Below are 20828 nucleotides of genomic sequence, written 5' to 3' on the forward strand. Positions count from 1 at the left end.
TAAAGAAGGTGAGGAGATGGAGTTTAACAATGCTGCTGATGCTCACAGAAATGATCATGTAAAGCAGCCTGGCACAGTAGATTCACAAGCTACAGTAAACCCTAGGATGCAGGAAACTATTAAAGCTCTTGATCAAAGCATAGATCAGAATACAAAAAAATCAATTGGAGTATGTGTAGGATCACTAGTAGAAGCTAGAATCAATGAGGGTGCAGGCGAAGAAGCTTCAGGGAAGGAGAAAGGCAATGGAACAGTAAGCCCTAGCAACACTGCCATGAGTTTCTTTACAGCTGCAGCTCATGCGATGGATGGTAATGGTGTAGGACATGATAACAAGGCTCCTACAATTATCTTAGATGATATAGTGTGGTCAGACAATAAAACAACTGATGGAAAGCCTAAGGAATCCAATGGAACAGTAATTGCAGTGTCTACTACTACAATAAACCCTAATCTGGGCTTAGTCCATGAATTGCAATTCAATGTGATGCAGGAGACTTTAGGAGCAAAGGAATAACATAACCAGTGATTAAAGAAGGTGACTAGGGTGTCACATGAGCAGGCTATTGTTCCTAAGTCTTCAGGTACAATTGAGGCATTGCTAGTGGCCTGTGCCTTAGGAACTGGGTAGCCTATGTAGCTTCAAATCAAGGTCCCATTGAAATAACCTAACCAAATACTACATGACATTATCATTCACTGTGTGGCACCTCTAGACCTTCAGAATGTAGAGGTAGAACAAGGTGAGATTGAGGAAGAGGGAGAAGATGAATCTACTGCAGGCAATTTCAAGGCAGTTACTAGAAATGCAGACTTATCTCCAAGAGTTGTTGGCATAAGTGGTACGAAGGGCAAGAAGTAAGGTCAAGTTAAAGAAATACCTCAACCTACAAGAATTATGCCAAAGAGGGCAGTCTCATTTACCAAATGATGATCAAGACCTTGATATGGAACATAAGGTCTGTTAAAACTCAACATGCATTTCAAAGAGTGATCAATATGCATAGGGAACATGGATTCTACGTAGTTGCTTTGATGGAACCCTTTTAGAACTAAAGACATATTCAATGATATAAAAGAAAACTTAATATCGATGTTGTTATGTCTAACATTAATGGGAAGATTTGGATTTTCTTTGATGCTGCTGTGGTGTGGGAATTAGTGATGGATACTGAACAGCAGGTGACTATCAAACTGTATTATCAGGATATTGGTCAATACATCATGCTTACTTTTATATATGCTAAATGTTCTTTACCTGAGAGGATGGAATTGTGGGATAATCTGTATTTTCTTGCAAGTGATATGGAGTTTCCTTGGGTTGTTGGTGGTGATTTCAATATTGTGCTACATGAATATGAGAAGATTGGGGGCGGCCAGTTCACCCTCCTGAATATGAAGACTTTGCCTTTTGTGTGAACTATTATGGGCTTTTTGATTTAGGCTACAAAGCAAGTCCATTCACCTAGTGGAATGGTAGACCAAATGCGAAGTGTATCTTTAAGTGGCTGGATAGAGTGTTTGCGAACTTACCATTCCAGAATCTATTCTCTACCATTGGTGTTGAACATCTTATTAGGACTAGATCAGATCATGCCCCTCTATTCATGAGCTGTGGTGAACAAGCTACTAACATCATCAAGCCTTTTAAGTTCCTAAACTTCTGGGCCAAACATGAAACATTTAAGGAAGTGGTTAGGCAGAACTCGATTTCTGACTATATTGGAGGCCCATATATCATGTTCAAGCAAAAGCTAAAAAGGATGAAGATTTATCTATATAAATGGAGCAAGGAGACATATAGAGACATATTTAAACAACTTTCTATTAGGGAAGACATTGTGAAGTTGAAGGAGATGCTTTTGAAAGAAGAACCTACAGTTGAAAATAGAATAGTGCTTGAAAAAGCACAAGCTGAATTGAAGAGATACTTAAGCATAGAAGAGCAATACTGGAAGCAGAAGGCTGGGATGACATGGTTTGCTGAAGGAGATAGGAATACAAGATTCTTCCACAATCATGTTAATGGCAAGAGATAGAAGCTGCAATTGAAAAGAATACAAAAAGGGGATAGAGTCTGGGTTGAAAGCCAAGATGATATGGTTGCTGCTTCTGTGGAATTCTACCAGAGGCAATTCACTAAAGAAGTTGATCCTTCTGACTTCACTCTACTAGACAATGTGCCTGCTATGGTGACTATGGAGCGGAATCTTGAATTATGTAGATATCCTACTCTTGAAGAAGTCAAAGCTGTTGTGTTTGGACTTAGTGGGGAGAGTGTTAGTGGTCCTGATGGATTCACTGGTACATTCAATCAAGTATGTTGGGATTGGTATTGATATTCATAACACGGTATTGCACTTCTTTGGGGGAGCACCACTGGCTAAATCTATCACACACACTAACCTTGAGTTACTTACAAAAAAGCCAATTGTTCAGACTTTCTCAGATTTGAGGCCCATAAGCTTGAGCAATTTCATCAACAAGGTGATGTCTAGAGTCCTACATGATAGACTGGAAAAGTTCTTACCTTCTTTGATATCCTCCAACCAGTCTGGCTTTGTGAAAGGAAGAAGTATTTTTGAAAACATACTCCTCACTCAGAAGATTGTTACTGACATCAGGTTAAGGGGCAAGCCTGCTAATATAGTGACTAGATTGGACATGGCTAAAGCATATGATTGGGTATCTTGGAAGTACTTGCTTCATGTGTTAAGGAAGATGGGATTTGCTGAATATTTTATCATCATGATATGGAATTTTTTGTCAAATAACTGGTACTCAATCTTGGTGAATGGCCAATCTTCAGGCTTCTTTCAGTCTACTAGAGGGTTGAAGCAATGAGATCCATTATCTCCTGCATTATTCATACTATCAACAGAAGAGTTGTCTAGATCGCTGAACAAATTATTTGATGACAATTCTTTTAGGGGTTTTGGAATACCAAAGTGGACTGATCCATGAACCATCTTGCATATGCCGATGACACAATTATCTTTGCCTCAGCTCATCCAGATTCATTGAAGAAGATTATGGCAGTGTTGTATATATGAGAAGATCTCAGGCCAGCTCATCAACAAGGCAAAGAGTTCATATTACATTCACTCTAATGTGGTAACTGCTTAGGTTAAAACAGTGGGAGATATTACTGGCTTGTCTAAGGGTGAATTCCCTTTCATCTACTTAGGGTGTCCAATATTCTATACCAGGAGTAGGAAAGACCACTATGATGATCTTGTATAGAAGGTAAAGGCCAAGCTACATTCATGGAAAGGAAAGTTGTTATCTTATGGAGGCAAGGCTACACTGATCAGTAGTGTGCTTCAAAGCATGCTAGTGCACTTACTCTTAGTTCTGGATCCTCCCAAAAACATATTGGAACACTTGCATAAGTTATTTGCAAGGTTCTTATGGAGCAATAAGGAAAAAGGCAGGAGTAGACAATGTTTCTCATGGCAGAAGCTTTGTCTCCCAAAGGAGGAAGGAGGGTTAGGCTTCAGATCCTTATTTGATGTATCTAGGGCACTGTCTGCAAAGTTGTGGTGGAGATTTAGGATTACAAAGTCATTGTGGTCAAACTTTATGTGGAACTAATATTGCAAGAAGGACATACCAACAGTGGTACAATTTAGGCAAGGTTCTCATGTTTGGAGGCAAATGTTAAATGCTAGGCAAGAGGTGGAATATGAAATTTGGAGGGAGATGAAGTGTGGTACTACAAATATTTGGCATGAAAACTAGATTGGGTTAGGATCTTTATATCATGTAGTGCCACCTGATTTTCACATCATTGAGGACTTTCAAGAAGTGGCAGACTTGGGGCAAGGAGATGACTGGAATGAGCAGTTAGTTGAACAATCCTTTCCTAAGGATATTGGATAACATATTACACAGTAAGTGTAGTTTGAAGACACTAGAGGTTGCTGGGACGAGCCTTGGTAGAGACATACAACTTTAGGAAAGTTCACAGTCAGTAATGCATGACAACAAGTGAGACATAGGGCCAACATTAATTAGGAATTCAAGCATATGTGGATTAAAAGTCTGCCCTTCCAGATTTCTTTATTCCTTTGGAGGCTATGGAGATTCAAATTGGCTATTGATGATATGTGGAGAATACTGGGGCATGTATATAAGTCTAAGTGTTGGTGTTTTCAAGATCCACAAGAGGAATCATTTGATCATTTGTTCCTGTCTGGCGATACTGCTACTAGAGTTTGGAGGACATTTATGAATGCGACATGGCTTAATTTTAAGCTAGTACAGGTGCATTAAGTTATTAGAGAGTGGCGGAATGCTGCATGCTGCCCAATACTTAAGCCATTATATCAAGTTGTACCAGCTATTGTCACTTGGGAGCTTTGGAAAATGAGAAACACAAATAGAAATGGTGGTTTAGTATTTATTAATAGAGTGATTCAAGAGATCAACAAGACCTTACACTTCTTAGGAAAGACAAGGTATAATTGGCTTCTTAGTATTCCTTATCTTTGGCCAGACATGGTCAAGTTCTTTGAGGGATATAAGCCAATGTTGGTGACTAGAAGGGTAACTTGGCATCTGCCTCATAGTGGATGGTATAAGTGCAACACTGATGGAGCTTCAAAATGCAATCTAGGACCTAGTTCCATAAGCTTCTGTGTGAGGGATAGTGAAGGTGACTTGGTATATGCACGAGCAAAGCAACTGGAGGACACAACAAATATTGTTTCTAAGGTTAAGGCAATTGAAGAAGGCTTAGCATATTGTGTGGTTCATGAGCTACGCCCTCTCATATTGAAAACTGATTCATTGGGCTTGAAGAAGATTATTGAAGGAGAATGGGATCAACCATGGTGTATTATAGCTGAAGTGAGGAGGATACAAGAGATGAAGGAGCACTTCAATGTGCTATTCCAGCATGTACTAAGGGAGGGCAACATTGTGGCAGACGTTTTAGCTAACCATCTGTTTTCTTTTGCAGGTACAATCTAGTTTCATTCTTTCTTTGAACTTCCAAGTGCAGGGAGGAGACTAATCAATCTTGACAAGTCACAGACTCCTAACCTTAGGGTTAGGATTTCTAAAAGAAGAGCTCCTGATTAATGAGTGTGTTATTTTTCTTAATGCCTGTTCTTGTTTGTTGTTTTGTTATAGAGGCAATCTATATACTATTAGGGTGCTTTCCAGTGGTACTATCATGTAATCATCCTCATTCTGGTGCTGTTCTAAAGGTATATGGAAGTAGTTGTGCAATCAGACAGTGGATTTCTCATCATATAAGGGCACAACATGCCTTCATGTCTAGCTTTAGGTCATCGTATGTCCTATGCATTGTATACTGGTTATGTATTCACTACATGATATGCGCTCAGTTGGTTCATAGCTCTCTAATTTATTAGTTATTACTGAAGCCTTAGATGGTGAACATAAGTTGGGATCCAACGGTTTTAAAAGCTCTGTGTCTGCTATTGTGTATATGTGTACTGTAATGACATTGTCCAGTGGTATTGGCATGTTAACATGCCCATTCTGGAGGTGTTATGGCAGTGCATGTTGGTTGATTAAAATGTAGGAATGCAGCCTACATACAGGCTGCTACTGGCAGCTCATGGTTCATCCTTTGATTCAGAAGAAAGGCTACTTCTCTACGCGTGTCATTGACATAGGGAGGAGACTATTCTCATATTGTATTATGATATTCAGAGTTTGGATGTTTGCATATGCATACTGCTTGGATGCTTGGTCAACCCAAAGGTTGATAATATTGCTTGGAGATTCACATTTGCCTTGTCCTATAGAATGTAAAACTTGGCGCCTGGTAAGAGCTTTGGAGGTGCTACATTGAGGTTTTGCGCTTGGCTTATGGATACACTTATCACCACATGTTGGGAGTTGTCTATTTTATCACTTGTAATATTTAGGTTTCATTGTGTAGATAGCTTTAGCTTTACATCCTTTAGCCTTGTTTCGTGGACAAATTGTAAACATTGGATTCCAGTTTTGGATTATTATTTATATATTAGCTACTAGGCATCCAGCCTAGTGGTATATTTTCTTTTAAAAAAAATCATTCCATTTGCTTTAAGTCATTGAAATCATTTCAGCTCCTTAGGCCTAAACATAAGAAAATTATTCTTTACCTTTCACTGGGATCAATGTCACGTCCCGACCTCGGGGAGCACGACCGGTGCTCAACCGAGATACCTCAGTCAAACATGCCTACTAGATGCTATCTACCTGACATTACCCACGAATATAGTGAAGATGTATTCCATTAATTAGATAATGAGAAGATCCTTGAACAACATCACTTTCGTTACCATTAGAACTTCATTCAAGATTCCCCAAAATATTACATTACACATTCATAGGTTAGAAGTGGAAACATGTGATACAAATACATCTTTAGTTTAACTTTCCCAAAAACCAAGATACAACCCTTACTATGTATACGGAGCCTCTAATGGTAACAAGAAAGTAATATGATGGTGCCGGCAACAAGGCCCCAGCTATACCTCCAAACACTATTCATAAGGAACAAAAAATACATGACCTCGAAATGAAGTGGGGCTCAACAAGTCAGCTGAGGAGAGGGTGTACCGCTATCAACGATCGCTGCCGCCTGTTGTGGAACCACCAGCATCCATTAAAGATGCAGCGCCCCTGTCAAAAGTGACGTTAGTACATATAGAATAGTACTAATATGTAAGACTAAACACCCTCTCAATATAACGAGTAACAATACAATGAGAAAGAACATGGAATCAATGAGAGTCTTAAACAATATAATAATGTCAAGTTAAGAGAAAGATAAATTTCAAGTAAATAACAATGTTTCAGGTTGGGGGATCTTTAGTACTGATATACCACCGTGCTTATAGCATGGAGTCCGATCACGACCCGATCGACTAAGCCATCTCACCCAAAGTCATCCAATCATAACACCACCATGTGCGCATCATGGCATCCGATCTCAGCCTGGTCGGCTAAGCCGTCTCACCACAATGCCATGTGGGTCGACATCACTTTCAGCTAGTAATCATCTCATCTCTATTAATGGGAATAATCTCAACACACCATTCTCATCCCATTTAAGGGGAATAATCACATCACATCAATACGGGGATTTTACCCCTAATTCACTCCTACACTGACACATGTAGTTTCGGGGTTAGGCTATTTAAACCTACCCCTCCTCGGTGACTAAACGATACTCCCAAAACATTTATTATACAAAATATTTATAGCTCATTTCATAATCTTTTACACGTCTTTCCATTTCGTTGGCACTAGTGGCCACAAAAGTAATTTCGTTCATGGCACGTCGGACGTATTTCATATTTCGTACTCACTCCTTTCACTTTCAAGCATCATTATGGATTATCAACAACAAGGCATTTTTAATCAAGACTTTACATATACATAGGATAAAATAAGAGTCTTAAGCTCATTGAGTTTTATTCCACAATTTGGCATAATAACTTGCAATTGAAACATGATTGAAATCATAATATTTCAACACATTGGTCATGTTTGAATACAATCCCGAAGGAGAACATAATATGATTGTTTACCCTCAAAATCGGATAATAATTGAATTTGTACATGGTTTTAATGATACGTGAATTAATTTGACATACAATGATAAATTAGATTGCAATTGAGATAAATAATGGCAAAGTAAATGCAAACCATATGAATTAGACAATTTCAGCCTTGGAAGGTTAGCCACCCTCGAGCCGAATGTACTTTGATCGATATCAAGATACAAAAGAATAAGAGCTTAAAGAGAATAATAATGTATTGCTTTGGAATGTGTGTTACAATATGTGAAGTAAATTATCAGACCCCCTTTATATAGTAGATGAATCCTACTTTAGGTAAAATTCTATAAAAGGTAAACAATCTCTTGATTTCCTGGTTACCGGTTCCCTATTGATACGTGTCGGTCATGGATATTTCGGTCTTCTATTATGCTAACAATATTTCTTTGAGGTCGTTTGAGCCAGGACCGATTCCGGAGTCACGACCTTGGTGTTATCGAAGGCAGATGTTTGGTCCCGGTTGCTAACTTGGTGGGGCTTGGGGCCGATCTTCAGTCCTTTATTGCCATGTCTCGAGCCGGGCCTACCATATCGGATGCTAGGATATACTACGAGCTTGATTTTATCTGTATACAGATAGTCCCCTTATTTTTCAGAGAGTAGATGACGAGAAACGATACGAGCCTCCGATTCTTACTTCGATACATCGTGACAGAAATGACAAAATAATCGAAACATATCATCAGTTCAGTCTTAATGGCATTAAATGCTTGTCAGTTGCTGGTCGGCCATTCCTGGATGTGAACCATTGCTGAAAAGACTATAAATACCCCTTCCTTTGTTCATTCAAACTTTATGTCCAAACCTTCTACTCTCGTACCTAAGGAATTTTAATACTTCCAGGCACTTATATTCTGGTTTTTTTTGAGATCTTTTATAAGAGCTCTCATTCATCTTCATCTCAAACCGTCAATTGTACACCTTTGAATTCATATTTTCCCTCATTTTTCTTCCATTCTCAAAGAAATGGCGAAGACCTCAAAAACCGTTCCCCAGAAAGAAACTCCTTCTACCTTGCGGCCGGCTACCGAGGAGACCATTTCGCGTACTGCTATCTAGGAACCAGTACCATAACCTCCTCTGAAAATGTTCATCCCCGGGGGGTGCCCGGTCAATGCTGATTTTAAGGTTGAAAAGCCTTCTTCCGTACAAGGCCGGTGCGTGGAGGTCTCGAGGTACATCTGCTCAATCATCGAGGATGTTCTCTCTACAGTAAAAAAGGATTGCAATTGGGTTGACAAGCATGTAGTGATTCCCGAACCCGACGAAGACATCACCACCCACGGTGAGGGATATTTAATTGTTTACACTTATCCCTTTACATTGGGCACCTTGGATCCGGTCATCATCGATTTATGCAAGAGATACGAGGTATGCCTCGGTCAAATTCACCCTTCATTCTGGAGGATCGTTATCCTTCTCCGTTTCTTTGTGAGCAAGATCGAAGGATACCCGTTCACCCTCGATCACCTCATGTGTTTATACAGTCACAGACTCTACCGAGGGGACTGATCAAGCTCACGTGTCGGGCCAATAAAGCCCCGTTCTCTAGTATTGATGAAGATTGGGATCGAGGCTGGCTAGGCCATTTTTCCCGAGTGAGGACTTCGGACTTGATTTCAGATGAGCATATGCCATTTCCTGAGAAGTGGAATATGTCACGTAAATATAATTTTGCTTCAAAAATTTAATTTATCGCTTTTTTCCTTCCTTCTTATTGGTGTTCTGTGGTGGTGCGTTCATGGCGCGAGCTTTCAAAGGGCCGATGGGAGGCCCGTTCACATGGTGAGATCCCTTTCATGAGTAAGTAATATTTGGGTTCCTTTTTGCATCATTAATTTCTCACTTGTTTTGTTTCTTTTTGTAGGTTTATCCAAAGATGTCAAACTGAGGCCCCCATCCGGTGGCGATAACTTCCCCACCGATTCCCATGCTCTGAGGTAGGGTGAAGAGAAGAAAAGGAAAAGGGCTCCGAGTTCTCTGAGCTCGGAGAAAAAGAATCCAAGGAGAAGGCTGGTGTGTAAATCCTAAGAAAGCACCAGTGCTCGGGCACCGTCTTCGTGTTCACTATCGACTGAGGGATAAATCCGAAGAAGAAGGAAAAGCCTTCGATCTGGTGGCCAGCGTACCGTCGCAGCTCGAAGGGCAAGCGGCCTCCAAACCGGAGAGAGGCGAGGCCGATCTTCCTCAAGTTAGGGAGGCCGACGAGGAGGCTGGGGCCGAGGCTTCCCGAGATGCAGGCAATGCCCCGAAGGAAGGACTTGGTGTGATAGACATCACCGAGTCACCCTCGTTCACCGAGTCCATGTTTAACGAGGCCCAAATGGTGAAGGCACGCCCCAAAGAGGGGGCCCATGTGGAGGACGACCCCCTCCGCAGCTTTTTCGATGGTGTGGATTCTCCTGCCACGGAGGACGTCACCGGATTGGGTGACTTAGAGGTGCCAAAGAAGAGTTCATCTTTAGGAACAAGCGGGCCTTCCTCAAGCCTGAAACTGATCAACCGATTCCCGACTCCGAGCGTGGATCTTGACCGGAAGCAATCCATCGTCATCTCTATTCCGGAAGATGCCTGGGTCCTCTCTGCCCATGTAGGGGTGGCCAGTTACCTTCGGTGTTTGGTGACCGAGGAAGATCAAGCCAAGATTAATGAGGTGGATGTGCCTTGCCTATTCAATGAAGCACAACAAGTGCTTAACAAGGTAACTTCAGCTATCTTTTAAAGATTTTATTTTTACTTAGACTAATTCATAGATAACCTTAACATTTTTCTTTATGTCTGCAGGCCTCGGTGCTTTATCATGAAACTTTTCTTCGATATCGGGATGAGCTGAACCATCTTGAAGCCGAGGTCCAAGGGCTTACTGAGAAGAGAGACAGTTACAAACTTCTCAGCGAGCAGCGTGACGGGGAGGCTAAGAGCCTCCGAGCTGAGCTAGATGCGGATCGAAAGGAGCATCAAACTGGATGAACAGGTAAAAATATTTGAAGTTAGTGATGATGAGATAGACTCGGTGACTAACGGTCGAAATTTGCATGTCCAACCGAAGATCGATCGGATCGACCACCTCCGAGCTGAGATGGACACAGTCAAGGCTGAGGCTGAAGAATGGAGAGGTATGATGGACCGTCTGGCCTCGAAAAAGGAGACTACTCGGGCGCAACTAACTTCAACTGAGGTCCAGCTTTGAGTGGCAAAGGAAAAGGCCGAGGTGTAGGACAAAAAGGTTGAGAAGCTCCAGTCTTGGCTAATTTCGGCCGTCTTTGATTGAGAAACTCTTACCAAGGAGCCGAAAATGGCCAAGTAGGTGGTTGTGGTGTGCCGACGAGATGGTGGCCCAATATAAGGCTGATGCCGAGGCGGCCCAGGATCGAATGAGGGATATCATCAAGCACGAAAATCCGCAATCTCGAAGGGAGGCCCTCGAGGAAATTCACGCTTGGTGTTTCGACTTATCGGTGGAAATTGAGAGTGCTAAAGGGATTGAATCCGAGGCTAAGAGGTTGGCTTATCCCGAGAAAGACTCCGAGGGTTCGAGCAGATCTGAGGGTGAAGGAGACTCTGAATACCCTAGCGACGAGGCGGGCTCCGGTGAAGACCAAGCCGTTTAAAGACTATATGTATATATAATATAAGGCCTGTTTTTCCCTTCGACAATCTCTGAGTTTTGTTGTGTACTTTGCTTTATTATTTATATTTGCAATGATCGAAATGCCTTAGTATGAAATAGTTAGGTCATGTTTGGAGGTTCGAACATGCCTTGCCTTTGAAATTATTTTGTTTAAGGCATCATGGGGGTTTGGTATGATCGAAAACTTTTTCAAAGTACTTATAATATTTTAGATTATACTTTGCCGAGAGTAGCCTTTAGAACTGGTAAAGAAATTTTGAAGGCCTTATTTTTTGTTATGGGTCTCGGATGTCTCCGAGCCGTTTTAATATGGCCATAGCCTTTTTAGTACGGGTGTTGCCTAGTGGGTTTGTTACCCCGAGTTATCCGGGTTTGCCTAAGATAATAGTCCCCAAATGGGGATGGCCGTAGTCTTTAAAGTTCGGGCATATCCTAATATGTCTTGTACCCCCGGGCTCTGATAGCCCGGGCTGTCCGAGTTTGTCTTTTGACGGCAGTCCCCGAGTGAGAGTGATTGTTTGAACCCGGATAAAGGCAGCCCTTGGGCTCGCTACCTTTTGGGGATCGAAATTAGGAAATTCCTTAAGTAAAAAGAAAATATTTTTAAGGGACAAGATGTTTATCCGCAAGGTAGAGACTTATTTTTATTCTTGTGCGTAATAGTTACATATGTGTACAAGCTTTGTGTCAGGGCTCGAACAGTCTATGCGGTCACATTTCATTTGACCGTTTGTCCCTTATAGTAAATCCTATCGATCGAGCCGAGACCATTCAATCACAAAGTTTCTTTCTTTACTAAAGTCATTATCCGAGGGTAATGCCCCCAGTGTTCGGGGCCGATCGTAGAGAGGCCTCGAATACTGCTGTCGTGATCTTCGATACCGGCTTGTAACCGACCTTCAGTTCTATGTTAGCATGATTTACTGTTGCCTTATTAAAAACCTTGCCGAAAAACCCATTTGGGATAAAATCGGTTCAAGGGAAAAAGAGTGCAACACGTGCTTTCAAGCCTAAATATTATGTCATTCCTTGATGGTTACCTATAAGTGTTAGTTCAAAAATAAGTAAAAGGAATGAATGGGGTCGTACCTTCGCAGTAGTATCTCTTCAAGTGAGTTATGTTTCAATTATTTGTTAATCATTCATTGCTCCGAATTTGTACGATCCTTTTTCGGTGTTCTTGATAATTTGATATGGTCCTTCCCAGTTCGGCCCCAACTTCCCTTCATTCGGGTTTTGGGTGCTTAGTGTGACCTTCTTTAACACCAAGTCCCCGACATTGAAGTGTCGAAGGTTGGCCCTTCGATTGTAATACCTCTCAATCCTTTTGATAGGGTATTGATCGGATCCTTTTGATCTTGTGGTCTTCGAGAAACTTGCTTACTTTGCTGCCGATGAATTGTTTCCCGTTGTCGCGCACAATGTCGGCCGGCATTCTAAACCGGCATATGATGTGGTCCCAAATGAATTCGATGACCTCCTTCTCCCTGACCTTCTCGTATGCCTGGGATTCCACCCACTTATAAACATAGTCAGTCATAAACAATATAAATTGAGCCTTACCGGGTGCCAATGGAAGGGGGCCAACGATGTCTGTTCTCCACTTCATGAATGACCATGGTGACGGAACCGAATGCAGTAGCTCCCCGGGTTGATGAATCGTCGGAGCATGTTCATCACATTTTCATACGAACGCCTTCACTTCCTTTTCCATATTGATCCAGTAGTAGCCGGCTATGGTTACTTTTCGAACCAATGATTCAGCGCCTGAATGATTTGCACAGGTGCCTTCGTGGATTTCCCTAATAACATACTCGGTGTCTCCCGGTCATAGACATATCACGAGCGGGCCATCAAATGTTCTTCCGAACATGGTTCTGTCTTCGGACAAAGTAAACCAGGCTGCCTTCATACGCAGGGCCCTCAATATTTTTGGATCCGAGGGCAGTTTTCCAGTCTTCAGATATTCTATATATTTGTTTCTCCAGTCCCAAGTTAGACTCGTTGAGTTAATCTCAGCATGGCCTTCGTCCACTACCGATCCCATGAGTTGTACGAATGCCCCCAAGTTGAACTTGTCATCTTCGACCGACGATCCTAAGTTAGCAAGGGCATCGGCCTCACTATTTTGGTCCCGAGGTACATGTTGCAAAGTCCACTCTTAGAACCGATGTAATGCTACCTGCAAGTTATCCAGGTACCTTTGCATTCTTTCTTCTCTGACCTTGAATGTCCCATTAACTTGGTTTACCACCAGATGGGAGTCGCACTTAGATTCGATCACCTCTGCCCCCAAGCTTTTGGCTAGTTCAAGACCTGTAATCATGGCCTCATATTCGGCCTTGTTGTTAGTCAATTTCATAGTCCTAATAGATTGTCTAACTACATTGCATGTTGGTGGCTTCAATACGATGCAAAGTCTGGACACTTTTGTGCTCGAGGCACCGTCTGTAAAGAGGGTCCAGATCCCTGAAAATATCTCCGAGTTCACCAACAACTCTCTTTCGACCTCGGGTATTAGGGACGACGTAAAGTTGGCCACGAAGTCCGCCAATATTTGAGATTTAATGGCTGTTCGGGGTCGATATTCAATATCATACAGGCTGATCTCCACGGCCCATTTGGCCAATTGTCCTGAGAGCTTGGGTTTTTACATTATATTTTGCAATGGGTAAGTAGTCACAACACATATAGGATGACATTGAACATATGGTTTCAGCTTCCTAAAGGTGCTTAGCAAAGCGAGCGCCAATTTTTGTAGGTGAGGGTACCTAGTTTCGGCCTCACCGAGAGGCCTGCTAACATAGTAAACTGGAAATTACGTACCTTGCTCTTCTCGGACCAGGACTCCACTTACCGCTATCTCTGATACTGCCAAGTAGAGGTATAGTTGTTCGTCTGTCTTCGGTGTGTGAAGCAGCAGTGGGCTCGATAGATACCACTTGAGTTCCTCTAAGGCCCGTTGGCACTCCGGGGTCCATGAGAAGTTGTTCTTCTTCTTCAATAGTGAGAAGAATTGGTGGCTCTTATCGGAGGACCTCGAGATGAATCACCCCAGGGTAACTATGCGTCCGGTTAATCTTTGCATGACCTTCACGTTGTCCACAACCGTGATATCTTCGATGGCTTTGATCTCAATTCCACGGTTGGATACCATGAATATGCTGAAGGTTTTCTGCAAATGCACATTTCTTCGGGTTCAGCTTCATATTGTATTTCTTTAATATGCTGAAGGTTTTCTGCAAATATTTTAAATTGTCTTCTGCCCGCAGGGACTTAACCAACATATCGTCAATGTAAACCTCCATTGATTTTCCTATTTGTTCCTCGAACATCTGGTTTATTAGGCGTTGGTATATGGCACCGACATTTTATAATCTGAATGGCATCACGTTATAGGAGTATGTGCCGTACTTAGTGATGAAAGAGGTTTTTTCCTGATCACCCGGGTTCATCCGTATTTGGTTGTACCTGGAGTAGGCATCGAGAAAACTGAGGATATCGTGGCTGGCTGTGGCATTGATCATGCGATCGATGTTGGGCAAAGGGAAGGAGTCCTTAGGACATGATTTATTCAGATCCTTATAGTCTACACATATTCTTAATTTATTCTCCCTTTTTTAGGGACTACCACTACGTTTTCTAACCAATCCGGGTATTTAACCTCCCGAATGGACCCTATTTTAAGGAGTTTAGATACCTCGTCCTTGATGAAAGCATGTTTGACCTCGGACTGGGTCTCCTCTTCTGCTTGACCGAGTGAAACTTCAGGTCGAGGCTTAGCTTGTGAGTGGTGATCTCCGACGGGATCCCTGTCCTATCAAGATGGGACCAAGCGAAACAATCTTTGTTAGTTATAAGAAATTAAATGAGTTTTTTCATGAGCTTGGGGCATAGCCCCGTGCCCAGTTATACCTTTCGATCGGGCAAGTGTTCGGTTAGTACGACTTGTTCCGGTTCCTCGACCGTTGATTTTGTAGTGTCAGAATCATCGGGGAGATGAAAGATCTGGGGACTCCGTAGTCGGTGTCCTCGTCTACTCTTCGTCCCTCCGATTCTGTCAAGGCTGGTATCAGTGATTGCTATTTGGCCCTATCTTTGACCATAAGATTCGGATCCTCAGATATCGAGAATGTGGATGCCGCGATCACGTCATCGATCGCGATCATCTCTTTGGCAGCTGGTTGTTCCCCATAAACTGTTTGGACTCCTCCGGGTGTTGGGAATTTCAACACTTGGTGCAGTGTCGAGGGTACTGCTCTCATGTTGTGAATCCATGGCCTCCCAAACAAAGTATTGTATCTTATATCCCCTTCGATTACATAGAACTTGCTTCCTACACGGTTCTGGCGACGTTCACCGTTAACGTTATTTCCCCTTTAGTTGTCTCACATGCCATGTTGAAACCGTTGAGACTCGGCCCACAGGCATGATCTGGTCTTGTAGGCCGAGTTGTTCCATCACCCTTGATCTGATGATGTTGGCTGAGCTACCTAGATCAATTAACATACGCTTAATTCGAGATTTGTTTACGAGTACCGATATTACCAGTGCATCGTTGAGGGGCTGCACGATCCCCTTAGCGTCTTCGTCGTTGAAAGACAAGATTCCTTCCGGTACGTAATCCCGAGTTCATTTTTCTCTTGTGATGGATACTTTGGTGCGCTTCAGCATCGGTCCATAGGGAATGTCGACCCCACCAATGATCATGTTAATGACGTGCTGAGGTTCTTCCTACTCAGTTTTCTTATTAGAATCCCTGTTCATGAAGTGGTTCTTGGCCCGATCACTCAGGCATTCTCGGAGGTATCCGTTGTTGAATAGTCGGGCCACCTCTTCTCTTAATTATCGGAAGTCTTCTGTTCTGTAGCGATGAGTGATGTGATATTTGCACATTAGGTTAGGACCCCTTTGGGATGGATCGAACTGTAAAGATCTAGGCCATTTGGTATCTTTGATGCGTCCGATGGAAGATACAATAGCGGCGACATCGATGTTGAAGTTGTATTCCGATAATATCGGTTGTTTTTTAGGCCCGACGGGCCTGTCGAAGCTATTTTTGCTCATGAGTCCCCGATTGATCTTACCTTGATCACTTCTCCTTTCATTTCTCATAGAGTTAAGCCCGGACCCACTACTTCTTCGGTCTCCATTGTACGACTGATACCGATCTCTGTTTGATCTTTGTTCGCGATCGATGTCTCTCTTGACTCTGTCGATGGTTCTGATGGGATACACGGACCCGGATGGGGCTCCAAGATGATCATCTTCGACCCTGATTTTTGATTGATATCGTTTATGAACATCGGCCCAAGTGACGGCCGGATATTCGACCAGGTTTTGTTTCAACTAATGTGAAGCCAACGATCTCTGAATGTTGAGTCCTTGGGTGAAAGCCTGAAGGGCCCAATCATCAGCAACTGGTGGCAGGTCCATCTGTTCCATTTGAAATCGGGACATGAACTCTCTGAGCATCTCATTATCCTTCGATTTTACTTTGAAAAGATCCGACTTCCTGATCTCGACTTTGATAGCCCCGATGTGTGCTTTCATGAAAGAATCTGTAAGCATAGCAAATGAATAAATAAAATTAGGAGGTAAGTTTTGATACAATATCATAACTCCTTTTGACAGGGTCTCTCCGAACTTCTTCAACAAGACAGACTCGATCTCATCATCCTCCAAGTCGTTCCCTTTGAGGGCACATGTGTAGGAGGTTACATGCTCATTTGGATAAGTCATTCCGTTGTACTTAGGAATCTCGGGCATGCGGAACTTCTTAGGGATCGGCTTTGGAGCCACGCTCAGAGGAAAATATTTTTGCATGAACTTCTTGGAATCCAGGCCTTTCAATATCGGCGGTGCTTCTGGGATTTGGTCGACCCAAGAATTATAGGTTTCCACCTTTTTGTCATCAGCTTCGATTTTCTTCTCTCCTTATTCTACCATTTTTGTCTATTCCTCGAGCATCTTTATGATCTCGGGGTTAGTCCCCGATTTATTTTCATCCGACCACTCTACGACCGGTTCATCCCTACGGTTGACTTCCCGGGACGGATCAGGTTTAATTCTGCTCGGTGAGCGGCTTAGGTTCTATAACTAATCTATCGCCGCCTGTTGAGCCTGTAGCATTTCAAAGATCACCTGTAAACTGATCCCGTCAACTCCAATGTTTTGTGTATTTTGAGTTGCAGATCAAGCTCCACCACATACGCTATTCTCGGGATCAGTAGGTAGGCTTGTGTTGATAGCCATATATGAATTAGCGTCAATCGGGTCCGCGACCGGAATTTTGATGGGATCAACGGGCGGTACCTCGTCACCGCGCGCTATGTTGTTGTTTTCACCGTGATGACCAGACTCATTGTCAACATGTGGGGGTGCTGATTGAGAGTTTGACATTTTAAGTTTTAACCTGAAATTATAGACACTTCAAAGAACAAGTGTAAAGTAGTGTGTGTTATGAAGATGTGTATCAAATAACCACTATTATACTTAGCCCCACGGTGAGCGCCAAACTGTTTACCTTCAAAATCGGATAACAATTGAATTTGTAAATGATTTTAAAGATACGTGGATTAACTTGACACAAAATGATAAATTAGATTGAAATTGAAATAAACAATGGTAAAGTAAAAGCAAACCATACGAATTATACAATTTCAGCCTTGGAACGTTAGCCACCCTCGAGCTGAATGTACTTCGATCGATATCTCGACACAGAAGAATAAGAGCTTAAAGAGAATAATAATGTATTGCTTTGGAATGTGTGTTACAATATGTCAATAAATTATCAGACCCCCTTTATATAGTAAAGGAGTCCTACTTTAGATACAATTCTATAAAAGGTAAAAGAATCTCTTCATTTGCTGGTTGTCGGTTCCCTATTGATACATGCCGCGATTCCCGCCGTAATATCCGACCGGTCACGGATAATTCGGTCTTTTGTAATGCTAACAATGTTTCTTTGAGGTCGTTTGAGCCAGGACCGATTCCGGAGTCATTTCCTCGGTGTTATCGAAGGCAGGTGTTTGCTCCCGGTTGTTAATCCGGTGGGGCTTGGGGCCGATCTTCAGTCCTTTATTGCAATGTCCCGAGCCCAGCCTGCCATATCGGATGCTATGATATACTACAAAATAGATTTTACCCGTATACAATGATAGGAGCATTTGACACTCATTTTTAGTTCATAACTTTCGACACAAGCTTGTTCGGAATAGTCAAATTTATAAGGAATAACTTGGAACATGAGGAATAAAAGCTTAGTCCATCATACATGAAACTTACGAGAACATCATGGGATTCGATTCTAAGAGAGATGTTTAGCCAACATACCTCACTTGAGCTTTCCTTAATTTACTACAATGCCCAAATACTCCTAGCAATTTCAATCTATAGGAAGATGATAAAATCAAATCAAAATTAGAAGAATTCTCGTGATATAAGTCTCTTAGGAATTTCATCGAATACCTACCATGCAAAATTGAATACAAGGCTTCTACAATGGTAATCCTTTCCTCCCTCAACAAATTTCAACAAGAATCTACCCAGAATAGTTCAACAACCCCACATACTACCCCCTAATGGCACATGCATGGCCCATCTCAAACTCCATAACTTACTTTAACCCATAACAATTGCATGAAGGTTTTAGAACAAGGTCTTACCCGGATAGTTGATGGCCTAGTGAGTGATTCCCTTGAATCTTCATGATTGGGAAAGAATTGATGAGCAAAGTGGTTAGGGTTTCCTTCTCTCTCTGTAAGATACTCCCCTCTCTCTAAAATAGCCATTTAAACCGACCCAAATGACCCGCAAAGTCGTTTTATAAAAATGGGATCGGGTGAAATTTTCCCAAAAATAAGCCTACAAAACTAGGTCTGCTGTCGCACACCAGACTGCAAAACGAATATGCAGTCCACAAAGAGCGCCGAAAAAATAGTACCAAAACTGGGCAGGCCTAGTCAGGTCTGCGACCATTATGCGGCCCGCAGAACAGTTATGCGATCGCATAACGCGTCGCGAAATCTCCCTCCGAAAAGTTTCATGCTGAATCTGATATGAATTGTGCGGCTCATGATATGATTATGCGGTCACATAATGGACCACATAAGGATATTCAAAGATTGGCTCAAGTTCTATTGCATTCTACGACCTATTTGTGGTCCGCGAAGAGGTTCCGCGGTAGCATAGTGTACCGCAGAAATGCCATGTTCTGCAAAATTTTTCTTTCAACACCCTGACATACTGTACAACCCAAAAGTTCTGTACGGTGGTGAGCTTGCGACCCGCGAAGATTTTCTACAATCCTAAAACACATTAGCCTACCTCGGCGACACGAAACCTCGGGTTCTAGGTGAAATTTTACGGGGCCTTACATCGTCGCCCTCTTAGGATCGTTCGTCCTCGAACGAGGGTCAAAATATACCATCGGCATCCAAGGCGACTCAGCTCTTAATTCACACACTAGCAATTCCCAATTTGACTAACTCCCTAAATTTCCAAAACTTTCGGCAAAGTTTTCCCTATAACTGCGCCGATCCACCTGTCAGAGAATCCCAAAAACCACTCCTAACAACATAACCACAACACAACAATGTAACACAATATAAAAACAACATCGACCATGACGTCATAAATATTATATTACCTAAAAGAACATCTTTAACATAAACTGCACAAGGGAAACATAATTCATAGAAAGCAATTTCATAGAAATAATTACATAGTTATTCAAACAAATGAGGGTACTTCTTCTTCATCTCTTCCTCGGCTTCCCAGGTGACCTCTTCAACCGGTTGGTTTCTCCATAGCACTTTCACGGAGACAATCTCTTTATTTCTCAGCTTTCGGACTTGCCTATCAAAAATGGCCACTGGAATCTCTTCATAAGTCAATTATTCAGTAACCTCAATAGTCTCAACCGGAACGATGAGTGCCGAGTCTCCAACTACCTTCTTCAACATAGACACATGAAACATCGGGTGCACCAACGACATCTATGGTGGTAGGTCAAGCCTGTAAGTCACCTGACCAATCCTCCGAATGATTCTGTATGATTCGACATACTCGGACTCAGTTCCCCTTTCTTACCAAACCGCAGTATACCCTTCATGGGGGGAACCTTCAAGAATAACCAATAATATAGAATATCGATGTGGTAGTCCTTGAGTAACTCAAGCGACCTTCTCTGCCTTAGATTTAATTCCTTCTGCTTGAATATATATTGAAGGCTCTTATGGTCCGTGAATATATCCACATGGACCCCGTACAAATAATGATGCCAAATCTTTAATGCAAAAACCACTGCCGCAAACTCTAAGTCATGTGTTGGATAGTTTTCTCACGATTCGTGAGTTGCCTTGAAGCATAAGAGATCACCTTTCCATGTTGCATCAATACACATCCAAGTCCGATCCAAGAAGCATCACAATATACAACGAACCCATCTGTACTTTCGGGTAAGGTCAACAACGGTGCCATAGTCATTCTTGATTTCAACTCTTGGAAGCTATTTTCACAAGCATCAGACCATTGTAACTTAACTGCCTTCTATGTCAATTTAGTCAGCGGAGAGGCAAGAGTAGAGAACTCCTCCACAAACTTCCTGT

At 42.2% G+C, this 20828-nt stretch overlaps 1 protein-coding gene across 1 annotated transcript; it reads left to right on the forward strand.

Moving 5' to 3' along the window:
- Window positions 1-1101: 1101 nt before the first annotated feature.
- On the forward strand, window positions 1102-2039 carry LOC142163874 (uncharacterized). Its single transcript, XM_075221024.1, has 2 exons — window positions 1102-1413; window positions 1542-2039. The coding sequence occupies exons 1-2, from the start codon at window positions 1102-1104 to the stop codon at window positions 2037-2039; spliced, it is 810 nt and encodes a 269-aa protein (XP_075077125.1).
- The last annotated feature ends 18789 nt before the right edge of the window (window positions 2040-20828 follow it).

The sequence above is a fragment of the Nicotiana tabacum genome, chromosome 9 (genome assembly GCF_000715075.1).
Source record: "Nicotiana tabacum cultivar K326 chromosome 9, ASM71507v2, whole genome shotgun sequence".
NCBI lineage: Eukaryota > Viridiplantae > Streptophyta > Magnoliopsida > Solanales > Solanaceae > Nicotiana > Nicotiana tabacum.

What these genes read in the sequence shown, in the direction of transcription:
- LOC142163874 (XM_075221024.1), top strand. Translation starts at nt 1,102, where the DNA reads ATGTCTAACATTAATGGGAAGATTTGGATTTTCTTTGATGCTGCTGTG. An exon ending in ATATGAAGACTTTGCCTTTT is followed by an intron (nt 1,414 to 1,541) that starts GTGTGAACTATT and finishes TTACCATTCCAG; the next exon opens with AATCTATTCTCTACCATTGG.